We start from the raw sequence: 14281 nt of genomic DNA, 5'->3' as shown, positions 1-14281 counted from the left end.
TATACACTGCTGTTCAAAAGTTTGGGATCAGTAAGATTTGTAATGCTCATCATGGCTGCAGTTATTTGATCAGAAATACAGAAAAAACAGTAATATTGTGAAATATTATTACAATTTAAAATAATTGTTTTCTATTTTAATATATTTTAAAATATCATTTATTTCTGTGATTCAAAGCTGAATTTTCAGCATCGTTACTCCAGTCTTCGGTGTCAAATGATCCCTCAGAAATCATTCTAATATGCTGATTTAATATCAATATTGGAAACAGTTTTGCTGCTTCATATTTTTTGGAACCTGTGATATTTTTTTCAGGATTCTTTGATGAATAAAAAGTTTAAAAGAACAGCATTTATTCAAAATATAAACCTTTATAACAATATACACTACCGTTCAAAACTTGGGGTCAGTAATTTTTTTCTTTTTTTTTTTTTGTTGAAAGAAATGAATGCTTTTATTCAGCAAGGATGTGTTAAATTGATTAAAAAAAGTGATAAAGACTTACATTGTTAGAAAATATTTCAATTTGTTATTTTTCACTGGCTCTAGCCACTACTACTTGCATCTGCATATGACCAATCATTTTATCCTATTGTCCTGGCCACGCCCACTGACGTTTCGTTGCGTTACGCCTGCATAGTACATATGTTTGGGTTTCTGTACAGACTTCAGAAGGATTCCAGTATCGTGAAGGAATGGATGGTTTATTTTTAATTGCGCATGCTATCCCAGATCGCTTTGTATGTTTGTTCGGGGCATTTGACTGCAGATTGTTTTGTAAAGGAGGCACAGTGTAATGGAGAGTTCATACAAAGAAACATTTGTTGAAAGATGAAGCAGCCAACTCTGTTGAATCTGACAGCAGTTGCATGGCAAACCATAAGTAAACAATTTCATAATGATCTGTCTGTAAATTATGGTTTGGTATGGATAATGTTTTTGAAACACTTATTCACGTTGCGTTGATGGCTCATATTTACAATTATATAGATCAATGGATGAGACTTTTTTCCTATGCAGTGATGTTAGAGGCCCAGAATAAGGGTTGAAAGTAATAATGAGGGTTTGTTTTGTTAACATTAAAGTGAACAAGGAACATATTACAATAATTAAAAAAAGAGTCATGACAGTTTAAAAGATGCGATTCTCATCAACCAATCAACATTGCGAGAGAGAGGCAGACCATATTTGAATATTAAATGATAAAAGTAATTAAGTAATTAAATGATTGTCCTCCTCAATTAATTAGATTAATTAATCGCCACACTGTGTAATTAATTCAATTTAAAAATGTAAACGATTGACAGCCCTAGTAGAAATACTCCAAACTTGATATTCTTCGGTGACTTAATCAGCGACTGTCAACTTAGGGGATGACTGTGTTCAGCTTTTGTTAGAAAGAGACTCAACCCCTTCAATGTAGAGTAACAAATAATAACAAAGTCCCTGTTAAATAATAACTAAAATGATGATAACAAATAATAAAACTATTTAATAATATAAAAATAATCTAAAATAAAAAATAACAACATTAATAATTGAATATAGAAAAAAACTATAGCATTAAACATAACTTAAATGCTAGTAATGACAAATACTAATAAAAGCTATAATAATATAAAATCATAATAATAATAATAAGGATATGAAGAATAAGCAGCAAAACGATTACTACCAATGGAAGCAATAATAATATAGAATTAAACATAAAAATAACTAAAATGCTAACAAGTAGTAATTAAAAACTATATAATAATGTAAATATATCATAACAAAATAAAATGGATGATGACAATAATAATAATAATAACAATGATGATACAGAAAAGAAAAATATCAACAAAAAAAAAAACTTAAATGGTATATCTTATATTGTGATCTCACACAGCAGTATACAGTATTTTAGTCTAGAATTTAGTGCAACACACAGCAGTAGCGTCATCCTGCCAGTGAGTGGCGCTGTGACAAACATACTCCTCTCGCTCTCTCTGACACTCACATCCGCCGCAAACATGGCAGACGAGCTGGATGTTGTTGATATCGAGGGAGATGAATGTGATGAAAGAGTCGGGTAGGAGATCATTCACTCATTCCCCGCTGTTTGGGGAATATTGTAGACTTGTGCTTTGATACATTTGAATTCATGGATGAGCAGAAATGAGACCGGAGCGAAGGAAAAACGACTGACAGGATTAATATGAACTTCTCTAGTTATATGAACGCAGTTACACTATTTTAACGTCAGCTAGGAAACGAGTTTAATGCAACTGAAGCTTCAATTAACGTTACTTGCTATCAAGTACACACTATCGGCTCATTATATTTAGCATCAAATCATTAAAGCATGATCTGTTCAGCAGTAACTGTAATGTCACATCAATGTACTCAGGGTTTGAAATGTAACACCCGCCAAATGCGGGTAAAAATCAGCTGTGGCGGGTAACGCTGTCAAATCACTAACCAATTTGGCGGGTTACTTTTCGTAAATTATGAACTCGAGACTCATCATGATATATTAAATAAGCCTAATTGCGCAGCATCTGGGCATCTAGTTTACTTGAACATACCCAGCGATGTAGCTACTAGCCATCGGGAGCACCGGGACATTCCCGGTGGGTCGATCGCCGAAGCGAGGGAGACCTCATATTAGGCGCTGTTTTTAAATTACAGCCCACGCGAAACTGCAAAAAGCAAGTACTCCAAAAGTGTGAAGCGACGCTACCCGGTGCGTCCGCCAGCCGCGCGTTAAAGCAGAGCGGGATCAGTCTCCTGCACAGCGCTGCGCTTCCGCCACGATTTATAAGAGATAAACAGCACAAATCGCTCGATCCATTCAGAAATGACACAGAATTGTGTTATACAGTTGTGTGATATGACAACATTAAAGGTTCTGCCTGAAAACAGCCACGACAAGGTAAAATGCATGTAAACAAACTGCAATGTAAACAAACTTTAATAGCTTATTTCTCTTTAAATGTTTCATTCTAATTAATTTTAATTTAAGTAAAATGTTAATTCAGTAAGAGCCTGATTAAAGATAAAAACCAGTGTCTCTGTAATTTAGAGACTCTTATAAATGAGGTGTTTTCCATTTACAAATATTATAACGTTCTTAAAGAGATAGTTCACCCAAAAATTAAAGCTGTCATCATTTAGGCTACTCAGCATCATGTCATTCCAAACCTGTATGAATTTCTTTCTTCTGTGGAACATAAAAGAAGATATTTTGAGAAATTCAATAAATGTTTGTCCATACATTAGAAATCAAGGGTAACCAAAATGGTTTGGTAACATTCTACAAAATATCTTTTGTGTTTTACAGAAGAAAGTAAGTCATACAGGTTTGGAAAGACATGAGGGTGAGGAAAGGATGACAGCATTTATTAGCAGTAAATTTCCTATGTTCTAGCACAAAATCAATGCTTATACTGTCAAGTGCATTTCTATGTGACAAAAATGCAGTAGGCTATTAGTTTGTTGCATTTGCTGTGAATTCAGTAATATATCATTATTTGTTTTTGTCCTCATTTATTTATTTATTTACTTTACTCCAATTGAAGGCCCTATAACACGGCAAAACATTCACAGGGGACCTTGAGGGCCGGGTAGGCTGGATTTGTCCAGGGCCGAATTTTAACCCCAGTCCAGCCCTGTACCCGTCACTACGCAACAAATAATGGCGTGGCGGGCGCACTGGTTTCCTTTGCATTGAAGTGCAAAAATGCCTGAAGACTTGCACCGTGTCTACACCAGATGCGACAAAATACTATAGAACACATTATAATCGGTGATGCGGCTACTGTTTTACAAAGTACAAATGATTTGCAATGGTCACTTTGTCGCATCCAGTGTGGACAGCCTCAAGCTGTTGGCTTACCTCCGGCCTTTTTTTCATAATTTATTTGTTTAATTTTTTTGGCTAGTAGAAATTATGAATGGCCGGTAACTTAAAAATTTAGTAGCCAAATTGGCTGGTGAGTGAAAAAGTTAATTTCAAACCCTACTTTACAACCCCTTTTTACAGTTCCTGCTTCAGTACAAAATTAAGAAAAAAGAGCTGACGATTATTAAAGAAAATAATGCAAACCTATCCCTCAGTTTGTAAAACCAAACACATCGCATGTACGTTAATTTACTTACAATGGAAACCTGTGTGGGGCAAGACTTTTCATCGGAATAAACGTTAAAATTCACATTGTATTACCACAAAACGTATATATTATACGTGTTAACATAAAACTTCAATTAACAAAATCTTTAATTTATATAACGCACATTTTTGTATAGAAGAATCAATAAAATAGTTTGAACAAAAATGTGCTTTTAAATCCTCTGTAATCTTGTACTCTACTGTCTAATTGTGTAAATTAGTTACTGTAAACACATTCTTTCAGAATTAACATCTTTTATTATTTGTATGCTCTCTTAACAGCGACCTGAGCAGTGCTGAGATTCTCCAGGATCAATACTTACAGTCTGCTTGGAAGACAAACAGCAGTATACTGGTAACAGTAATATGGATTTTAAAGGGCCAGCTCACCCCAAAATGAAAACTGTTGTCACTTTTTTTTAACACTATATGTACAGAGACTCTGAAAACGGATATGTGTTGTTGTTATTGTGTGTGTTCAGCCGTGGACGCTGGACAGCTCCATCAGCGATGAGAACAGACAGGCCATTGAGAGCATGCTGCTGGAGGAACAGTATCCTTCACACTTCTCACAACACACTGATTCATTTTTATTTTGTTTATGTTTGGTTTTCACATCCCATAATGGACAATGGATGTGATAATTTATTAAGAGAATGTGGTTGTTATTCTTAATAAAGCAAGGTATTATTTTGCCAGTAAGAAAGCACCAAAGGTGGCATGGACCAATGAGAAGACTAAAGTCAAAAAGTGAGCTCCCTTCTTTTATCCATTTATGTTCATGAATATGTAAACAACTACATGATCGTTCAAAAGTGTGAGGTATGTTAGAATTTTTAAATACTAATAATCCAGCAAGAACACACAAAAATGACAGTAAAGACATTGTTACAGAAGTTTTCGATTTGTAATAAATGCTGAAAATTCAGCTTTGTTGTCACAAGAATAAATGACAGTTTAATATACATTAAAATAGAAAACTATAATTTTAAATTCTAATATTTCATAATATGTCTGTTTTGCTGTATTTTTTTATCAAATAGCCTTGGTGAGCATAAAAGACTTGTTTAAAACATTTAAAAATCTTACCGACCCCAAACCTTAGAATGGTTGTGTGTGTGTGTGTGCATAAGTACAGTAATTAACTCAGAATGTCTTTGTAGGACATTGGTGAAGAGTTCTGGAGCACAAACTCGTTGGGTTGAAGAGGAGAAGGATCTCTTTGAGAAAGGACTGGTATGTTTTCTGAACACAGAGGAAACGGTTCTCTCTCTCTCTCTCTCTCTCTCTCTCATAAAAGGAATTAAATTGTATTTTTTACAATTTTAATGGTTTCTAGGCTCAGTTTGGCCACAGGTGGACAAAGATTGCCAAACTAATCGGCACTAGGTCAGTTCTACAGGTGAAGAGCTATGCTAAGCATTACTTTAAAAATAAGGTATGACTTCAGCCCATTTCCACATTACCATATGAAAATTAATACGCTTTTAGTTCAGATGTGTTTACGGCTTTTAAATTAACTCCTTTAAGGGAATAATGATAAATATAGACATCCAAGGGGATATTTTTAAAATCTAAATTGAAAATACATTTGCCATGTTCTTGGATTATGATCGTTTAATACTTTATATATATATATATATAGACCCCCCAGTACAGTAAAACTGCACATTTTAGAGTGGCCTTTTCTTGTGGCCAGCCTAAGGCACACCTGTGTAATAATCATGCTGTCTAATCAGCATCTTGATATGCCACACCTGTGAGGTGGATGGATTATCTCGGCAAAGGAGAAGTGCTCACTAACACAGATTTAGACAGATTTGTGAACAATATTTGAGAGAAATAGGTCTTTTGTGTACATAGAAAAAGTCTTAGATCTTTGAGTTCAGCTCATGAATGAGGGCAAAAACAAAAGTGTTGCTCTTATAATTTTGTTCAGTGTATATAAACATTTGTGCTGCTTAATATTTGATGGGAACCACAATACATTTTTTTCAGGATTCTTTGAATAGAAAGTTTAAAAGAACAGCATTTATTTAAAATTGAAATCTTTTGTACAATTATAAATGTCTTTACTATCACTTTGGATCAATTTATTGTGTCCTTGCTAAATGAAAGTATTAATTCCTTTAAAAAAAAACATTGTAATAAAATAAATGAACGTAAAGAGTTTCTTTCAGTAAGCATCCCCTTATCAGTGGTATTTTATTTGTGTTTGAACTTTAGTCTAAAATGGACACACCTGCTGAAGTGCCCTCCTCTAATGTGACTTCAGACGCCTCGATCCAGCCTCACATCTCAGCCCTGACCAATGCTGTGCGCATCGAGCAGCTTTCTGATGATGAAGATGTTGACATCACTGATGACTTCAGTGAAGATGGGCTTCAGTCTGAAAACCAGCCAGAGCCCCCAGGCTCCCCAGAGTGCAACCACAAAGAAGAACTCAGTCCAATGCCACATCCATCAGACATACTTTTAAACCCTCTGTCTGAATCAGGAAGCACAGCTGTAGATCGACCCACTGATCCAGACGCTGGCATCACTCATATTGGGATTGATCCAGAACCAAAGGAGGAAAGTGGGACCCACTTCTCTAAATCAGGCAGTCCAGGCAAACACAGCCTGTCTGAGGAGGAGAGCACTGAAAGCGCAGGTACCTCGACATCACTAACATTCATTTAATCTCTTTAACAGTAGCATCCCATTAGCTTTAGCAGTTATAGGTAATGTATTCTTGTACTCCAGATAAGACTGAATCAGGTGAATGTCCTGAGGAGGAGGTGGAGGAAGACCAGGACCAGGACCAGGAGGAGGAGGAGGAGGAGGAGCTCAGAGCTCCTGAACAGGAGGTTGTATTGGATTTAGATACCATCACAGATGAGGAGAAGAATGCCATCCCAGAATTCTTTGAAGGGCGTCCATCAAAAACCCCAGAGAGATATCTAAAAATCCGCAATTACATCCTGGACCAGTGGTGAGACGTTGTTCTGTGCACGTCTGAGTAACATTTTCAAGTTCTTACATCAATTGTCCTTCTAACTGAACATACTATTTGAGTGTTTTTTTTTTTTTATAGAACATACTATTTGAGTGATTATTTTTTTTAATAAAACCGTAAAAATGACACACAATATGTCTTGAATATGGTTTGTTGTTTTTATTATAAAAAACATTTTTAATTGTATGCCCATGTTATTTTTATGCTCACCAAGGCTGCATTTATTTAATCAAAAATATAGAAAAAAAACATAATATTGTGAAATATCATTACAATTTAAAATAGCTGTTTTCTGTCAGTATTGAGAAAAGTTGTGCAGCTTAAAATATTTATGGAAACCATTATACTTTTTTCAGTATCCTTTGATCCTTTTATCCATATCCTTTTATTTTTAAATTTTTTTAAACTTGCTGTCTTTTTTTATCAATTTAATGCATCCTACCTGAATAAAAGTATTCATTTCTTTCAAAAGAATAATCTTACTGACCCTAAACTTTTGAATGGAATTGTAGGCATATTAAAAACTTCAAAATGAACTTCTCTGATGTCTGTTCAGGGGGAGAAGTAGACCCAAATACCTGAACAAGACATCGGTGCGTCCAGGCTTGAAGAATTGTGGGGATGTCAACCGCATCGGTCGGATTCACACCTACCTGGAGCTCATTGGAGCTATTAACTTCAACTGCGGTAATGCTTATTGCTCAGTCAGTTTTCTCTTTTTTCGCTTCACCATCTTCCTGTTTTCTTGAGTACATTTTCCTTCCCTAAACTCTCTTTCTTCCCTCCTCTGCAGATCAGGCTATCTATAACCGTCCGCGGCTGGTTGATCGCTCTCGACTAAAGGAAAACAAAGACAGCCTAGAGACGTATCATCTTGCCCAGAGGCTGCAGTCTGTGGTGAGAAAGAGTTACAGCTCACTGTTACAGTTCTCATCATCATTATCTGTGGATGATTTTCTACTACCAGAACTGTTTTCATTTATCTACTCGTTTAATTATTGTTCTAATGTTTTAATGTAATGTGTGTTTGCAGCGCACAAGGAAGCGGCGCATTCGGGACATGTGGGGGAATTGGTGTGATGCTAAAGATCTAGAGGGTCAGACATATGAGGTATAGGAACTCAAAATCTGCAGTTCTTCTTAGAACTGAAATATAATAAATACAAAAAAGTACTCCAGCACAGATTGTGTTTATGGCCTGATACGATTAGAATCTATTTTTAAGATTGACATAAAAATTGTCGTTAAATGATTCTTGTTTACAAGAATCAAGAATAAAGCTTTGTGTGAATTTTTTGTTGTTGTTGTTGATCCAAGACAAAATTTAAATATCTTTACACTTAATAATTTTTGTTGATGAATGTAATAATATATGTACATTTTTAATGATTTTTCTTTTTAGGAAAATTATTTTTGTTTGTCCTTTCTCATTATTGATCCCTGATTTCTGTGGGTTATTTGTCATCCAGCATCTGAGCGCAGAGGAACTGGCCATCAAAAGAGAGGAGATGAAGAAGAAAGGACCAAAACCATCTAAACTACCCAAACAGAGAGGGTAAACACACATTCACTTACAAAACTGAAGCTTTTAACATCTAGAACTGAACATCATTAATAGCTAATAGTTTGTTTAATGATCTTTCCTTGACTTTGTCCTCTGCAGCTCTTTTGATCCATTCCAGCTCATTCCATGCAAAGCTTTTGGAGAGGAAACCGAGGTAATAATTATTATTACTTGTTAGAGCCCGACCGATATGGGTTTTTTGGGGCCGATACCGATATTAGGGAGTAAAAAAAGGCCGATATTCTTTGTGTATATTATAGTACAGTACCAGTCAAAAACGTACGGTCGAATAAGACCACGCTTGAATGCTGCTGCCTGAACAAGAGACCTCCTTACGAAGTGAAAGTGTTGACTGGTGTCACTATCTGTCGAAAGCGCCGGCGGATCGCCACCAAATTCTGGGGATCCTTTCAGCTCGAGGAGCCCTCTCGAACACCACCCTCCGCGCATTGGTAGGATTCGAGAGGGTTCCTCGAGCTGAAGGGATCCCCCGAATTTGGTGCGGAGATGGAGATATGGCCATTCAAAGTTTCAGTGGTTTTCGCCGATACCGATATATCGGCGACAAGCTCATATCGGCCGATAATATCGGCAAAACGATATATATCGGTCGGGCTCTATTACTTGTTAATAATGTCTGATCAGTCTTTAAATGTTTAAAAACGTGGTTTATCATTTTATCTTAAGTACAATTAATTCTAAAATTATGATTTAAAAAAAAATAAACACAATTAATCATACTCCCTCACCCTTAAGACTGGAATACAGATTTTAAAACACTTGCCATCATACACTTGTCAACTTCGTCAATGGCTAGAGATAAAAACTGGGCATCATCAGCTGGCTTGCTATGACTTTAGGCAACTTGCATTGACTTCTCCAGATTGTAAATCAGGGGAAAAATCTGAGCAAAAGTCATATAGGGTGTTCCAGCCTTCACTTAAATTCCATAATTAGGAATTTTCCTAATCATTGAAATAATTCAAACGGGAAGTGCCACCGAAATGCCTGTGTTTGCCAGTTCTACTGTAATTCCTCTTCATAATTTGTGTGTTCATCAGGATTATTATAGTTAACTAAAACTAAAATAATAAAAAAGAGTTACTTGAAATAAAATAAACATTAACTGAAACTAAATCAATTATTAAAAAAAAATAAAACGTATTTATTTTCAGATAGTTGCCAGTTTCTCATTTTCAGTTAGTTTAACTTGATGTACTAAAAACTAAAACTTAAATAAAAATGTATAAAAACTAAAAAAAAAACTTTAATCAACTTTAATAAACTTTTATAAACTATAATAGTATCTCGGTGATAATAAAATAACACTGTCATTTATTTTGTTGTATAGAAATAAATCTCATCAAACTTATTTTGTCTGTTGTGTCTTCTTGTCTCAGGAACCGTTCAGAGTGATAGTTTGTGCTGAGGCTCTTATTGTCATGGACATAGTGAGTATGATGTAGAGCTGGTTTTCAGATTTAGTTAATCTTAGTTTTTTTTTGGCTTTTTCATTCATTTCTCAGTATTATGTTGTACTAATAGTCAAATCCTTTCTCAGCATGCTCATGTATCCATGGGAGAGGTAATTGGCCTTTTAGGAGGAACATATGAAGAGGAAGAGAAGGTGTTAAAGGTCAGTTAATTCATAGATTCATTCATCATAGAGTCTGGTTAGTTCAGTCAGTTTAAGAATGCTGTGACAATAAATGCATGATGATTAGTTTGTTATTTTGCTGATGTTTGTGCAGATCTGTGCAGCAGAACCATGCAACAGCCTGAGCACAGGTCTGCAGTGTGAGATGGACCCCGTCTCTCAGACTCAGGCATCGGAGCTGCTCGGGGCCAAAGGTCACAGTGTGGTTGGTTGGTACCACTCTCATCCAGCCTTTGACCCCAACCCCTCTCTCAGAGACATTGACACTCAGGCCAAATACCAGGTAACACATCACTGTATTATATTGTATTTGGACTAGGATGGTGTCTTTGGTTATGTGTCACATCCTCTCTGTCTGTTTTTATGGCAGAGTTATTTCTCTCGAGGAGGTGCTCCATTCATCGGAATGATTGTCAGTCCGTATAACTCAAATAACCCGTCTCCCCTGTCTCAGACCACCTGTCTGCTGGTACAGGAGGAGACCGGACCCTCTGGACCTCAGAGTATGTCACAGCTTCTTCCATGAAACTCATGCATTCGCTTACAAATCCCTTACAGCAGCTTTACCACTTCTTATTCTAGGTTATCTGTGTTCTGTAAATGTTTAATGGTCTTTGTGCTAAGTGCTAGAGTCATGATTGTTAAAGAATAAATTAACAGAAGTGTAAATAATCAAATAAGCCCAACAACGGCTGCAGCTGAATTTGAATCAGTTCGGGTTGTTTGTGTTTTAGGGTTTCCATACCGGTTTAACATCCAGTACTCATCTGAGCTTCCTGATTGGTCAGAAGTGATGAGAAGAGCAGAATGGGTGGTGTTCAAGTACAGGCTGTCTCATGGGTGAGCTGCGTGTTTTATGTGTGTTTTTGTGTGGGCAACCTTGTCTTCGGCTGGAAGAGGGAAGCTAGAATACATAAAAATAGGAATATAAAGTTACAAAACGCTGCACATTATTCACATTTTCATAAACTAGCCTCAAATATTATTGTAGTGATATAAATGTGACAATGAATGCTGAAAATTCAGCTTTGCCATCACAGGAATAAACTGCATTTTAAAATATATTCAAATAGAAAATTTGAAAATGTATATATATATTATATTTTATTCTTCTTACAGGAGTGTACCAATGGACAGGCTCTTCCGCAGAGATTCTTCTCTAACTTGCCTGGAAAAGGTAATAAGTCTCATCTAGACTTCACATCACACCCACAGTGTGTATACAGTACTGCACTTGAAAATCGCAAGAGATCTCAGCTAGAATGATTGTGATTTTATTACATTCAGCGTAAATGACGATTGATAATGAATAATGTATTGACATTGTGACTTAAAACTCTAAGCTCATAACATTATTTATGCAGTTGTAATTTTGCGATGTTAATGCATTCATAGTACATTTGAGCTTCATTAAGCTGTCTGCGTAAATGCATCCACTTCAGCTGCTTCCGTTTCTTCTGCAGTGGAAACATACATTTTGTTGATACTGATTTTATTTGATTGCTAACAACCCGATAGAGGCTTACTATAAAAATTACATTTATTAATAAAATGTAAGAATTTTATATGAAAGATAACACAAACATTTTATATGATTATGAAAAAATTGCCTTTTATTTAGGTAAAAAACAAAAAAGCCTTGGAAATCAATTTGAGGTGGCAAATACAAATATGCTGATTTATGTAAGAACTGATATAGAAGACTGAAAATATTGCTTCAGAATAAATTACAAATGAATACTCATTACTCTAAGGCACATGCATTAAAGTTAAATAAACTGTGTAATTTCAATTTTATTTCAATTTTGCATAAGTTCCAGCCTTTACAAGTTCAGAGTTTCAGAGTTGTTCCTTCACTGCCCAGACTGATAGAACTTTGGGTTATCGTTGAATTAGGTCATTTGTATTCGATGGCAGTACAATTTGCACAAACAGAAACTTAATGGCTGATTTTTCATTATGTCTAGCATTCAACATTTATTGGTAATTTGTTAAATCAATTTTGAAATATCTGCAAATGTATTTGACATTTTAAGCCGTCTGCTGATCCATTTCTAATTCAGTTCAGAGTGATACAGTTTATTTAAATTATGTAGATTTTCTCAAATATCCAAGATTATCATCACTGCATCATTGTCAAATTGAATAGATAATTTAAAACAAAATACTGGTCAAAAGTGTGGGATCATTAAGATTTTTAAAATGGTTTTGAAAGAAGTCTCACATGCTTACCAAGGCTGCATTTATTTGATCAAAAATACAATAAAAACATTAATATTGGGAAATATTATTTCAATTTAGAATAACTTTTTTTTTTTTATGTTTATATATTTTAAAATGTAATTTATTCCTATGATGGCAAAGCTGAATTTTCAGCATCATTACTCCAGTCTTCAGTGTCACATGATCCTTTAGAGATCATTCTAATATGCTGATTTGCTGCTCAATGTTGAAAACATTTGTGCTTCTTCATGTTTTGTGGAAACCATAATATATTACCATTCAAAAGTGCCATTAAAAACATGTTTTTTTTCTATAAATACTTTTATTCAACAAGGACAAATTAAATTAGCCAAAAGTGCCAGTAAAGACCTTTATAATGTTACAAATATTTTTTTTTTTTTCCAACAAATGCTGTTATTTTGAACTTTCTATTCATCAAAGAATCCTGAAAAGTAAAATGTATCACAGTTTCCACAAAAAATATGAAGCAGAAAAAATGTTCAATATTGAAAATATCAAGAACCATTATTAATGATTGAGCACTAATAATAATTGATTTCACAGTGAATAAATCGATATTTATTTATATGCATTTATTGTTACATGTTAGTTGAATGAGTTCTGCTAAATAATTACAATTATAAAATGAATTTTTTTATAATTAAAAATGATTTCTTTTGTCTGTCTGTCCGTAGATGCTTACGTCAATCCAGAAGATTTTGGAGCAGGTCTCAGAGATTGACATTGAGACTTTCCTGGTACAGATAGAAACCTTGTTTAATACACACTTTCTCCTCGAGACTGGCTCTTCCTCCTCTCATCTTCATGAAACAGTAACGCAGCCTCAGTTACTGTCATTCATCTCCTCTGAGCCAATCAACAGCAGCCAGGCCACGAATGAGACGCGTGTTACTGAGTCTGACAGCCCAGATGAATTGTATACTACAAGACCTGTCAACCACGTTAAAAGCTGTAACGAAGAAGAGGATGCACCTGTTACACAAGCTATCAGTACAGAAACTGTAAATAATAACAATAAATCTTAACAACCTCAATGGAAGAACTTAGCATAAAGAAATCTGCTACTGCAGAGAACAAATGTATCATTATATGTGTAACATTGCATTCATGTAGATTTTTATATTTATAATATAGTTTTCATAAAAAGCTGAGTTTTACCACGAAGCTCTATTTAAAATTAAAGTTTAAACAATCCTCATTTTTTGTAGTGTGATTACATTTTGTAATTCAGTTTGATCACAATGTTCAAGAAAGTTACTCACGCTTCTGTTTGTATCACGGTTTCGGTACGGTTATGTGCTGCTATGTTTAGGGAAAAAAGGACTATATTGTCAAATAAAAATAAAGAAAATAAGATTATAACAAATAATCTAATTACGAGCCACAGAACAAATAAATACAACCGAGCAAAGATGCAAATAAAATAAACGGTGCTTTTCAGATTTTTTAGGTAGGTCTAACAGTTTTTAGGAACAGAAATTGAATAAAGTAATCAAATGTAAAATAACATTGCATATTTGACTGTATAAATTAAAGATTAATCCTTATTAAAGTTACAAAAGCTATTCAATCAAGAGCAGTGAGTAATCTCCATGTCTTTTATTTGTTTGATTTACATTAAGAAAGTGCTGTCACTTTAAGACAATGCACGAATCCAGTACACTGTAC

The 14281-nt window shown here is 34.8% G+C and overlaps 1 protein-coding gene across 1 annotated transcript; it reads left to right on the top strand.

Moving 5' to 3' along the window:
- Positions 1-1971: 1971 nt before the first annotated feature.
- LOC107733820 (histone H2A deubiquitinase MYSM1-like) lies at positions 1972-13914 on the top strand. Its single transcript, XM_016545620.1, has 20 exons — positions 1972-2071; positions 4433-4505; positions 4633-4703; positions 4835-4900; positions 5314-5386; positions 5490-5588; positions 6377-6803; positions 6896-7124; positions 7705-7835; positions 7942-8045; positions 8182-8259; positions 8618-8703; positions 8812-8866; positions 10113-10163; positions 10274-10348; positions 10464-10652; positions 10740-10872; positions 11104-11209; positions 11489-11546; positions 13288-13914. The coding sequence occupies exons 1-20, from the start codon at positions 2013-2015 to the stop codon at positions 13636-13638; spliced, it is 2514 nt and encodes an 837-aa protein (XP_016401106.1). The 5' UTR covers positions 1972-2012; the 3' UTR covers positions 13639-13914.
- Positions 13915-14281: the final 367 nt, after the last annotated feature.

Source organism: Sinocyclocheilus rhinocerous, unplaced genomic scaffold, assembly GCF_001515625.1.
Source record: "Sinocyclocheilus rhinocerous isolate Xijiao unplaced genomic scaffold, SAMN03320098_v1.1 scaffold2685, whole genome shotgun sequence".
Taxonomy (NCBI): domain Eukaryota; kingdom Metazoa; phylum Chordata; class Actinopteri; order Cypriniformes; family Cyprinidae; genus Sinocyclocheilus; species Sinocyclocheilus rhinocerous.
Note: the sequence above shows the minus strand (reverse complement) of the source record. Positions and strands in the feature narration are given on the sequence as shown.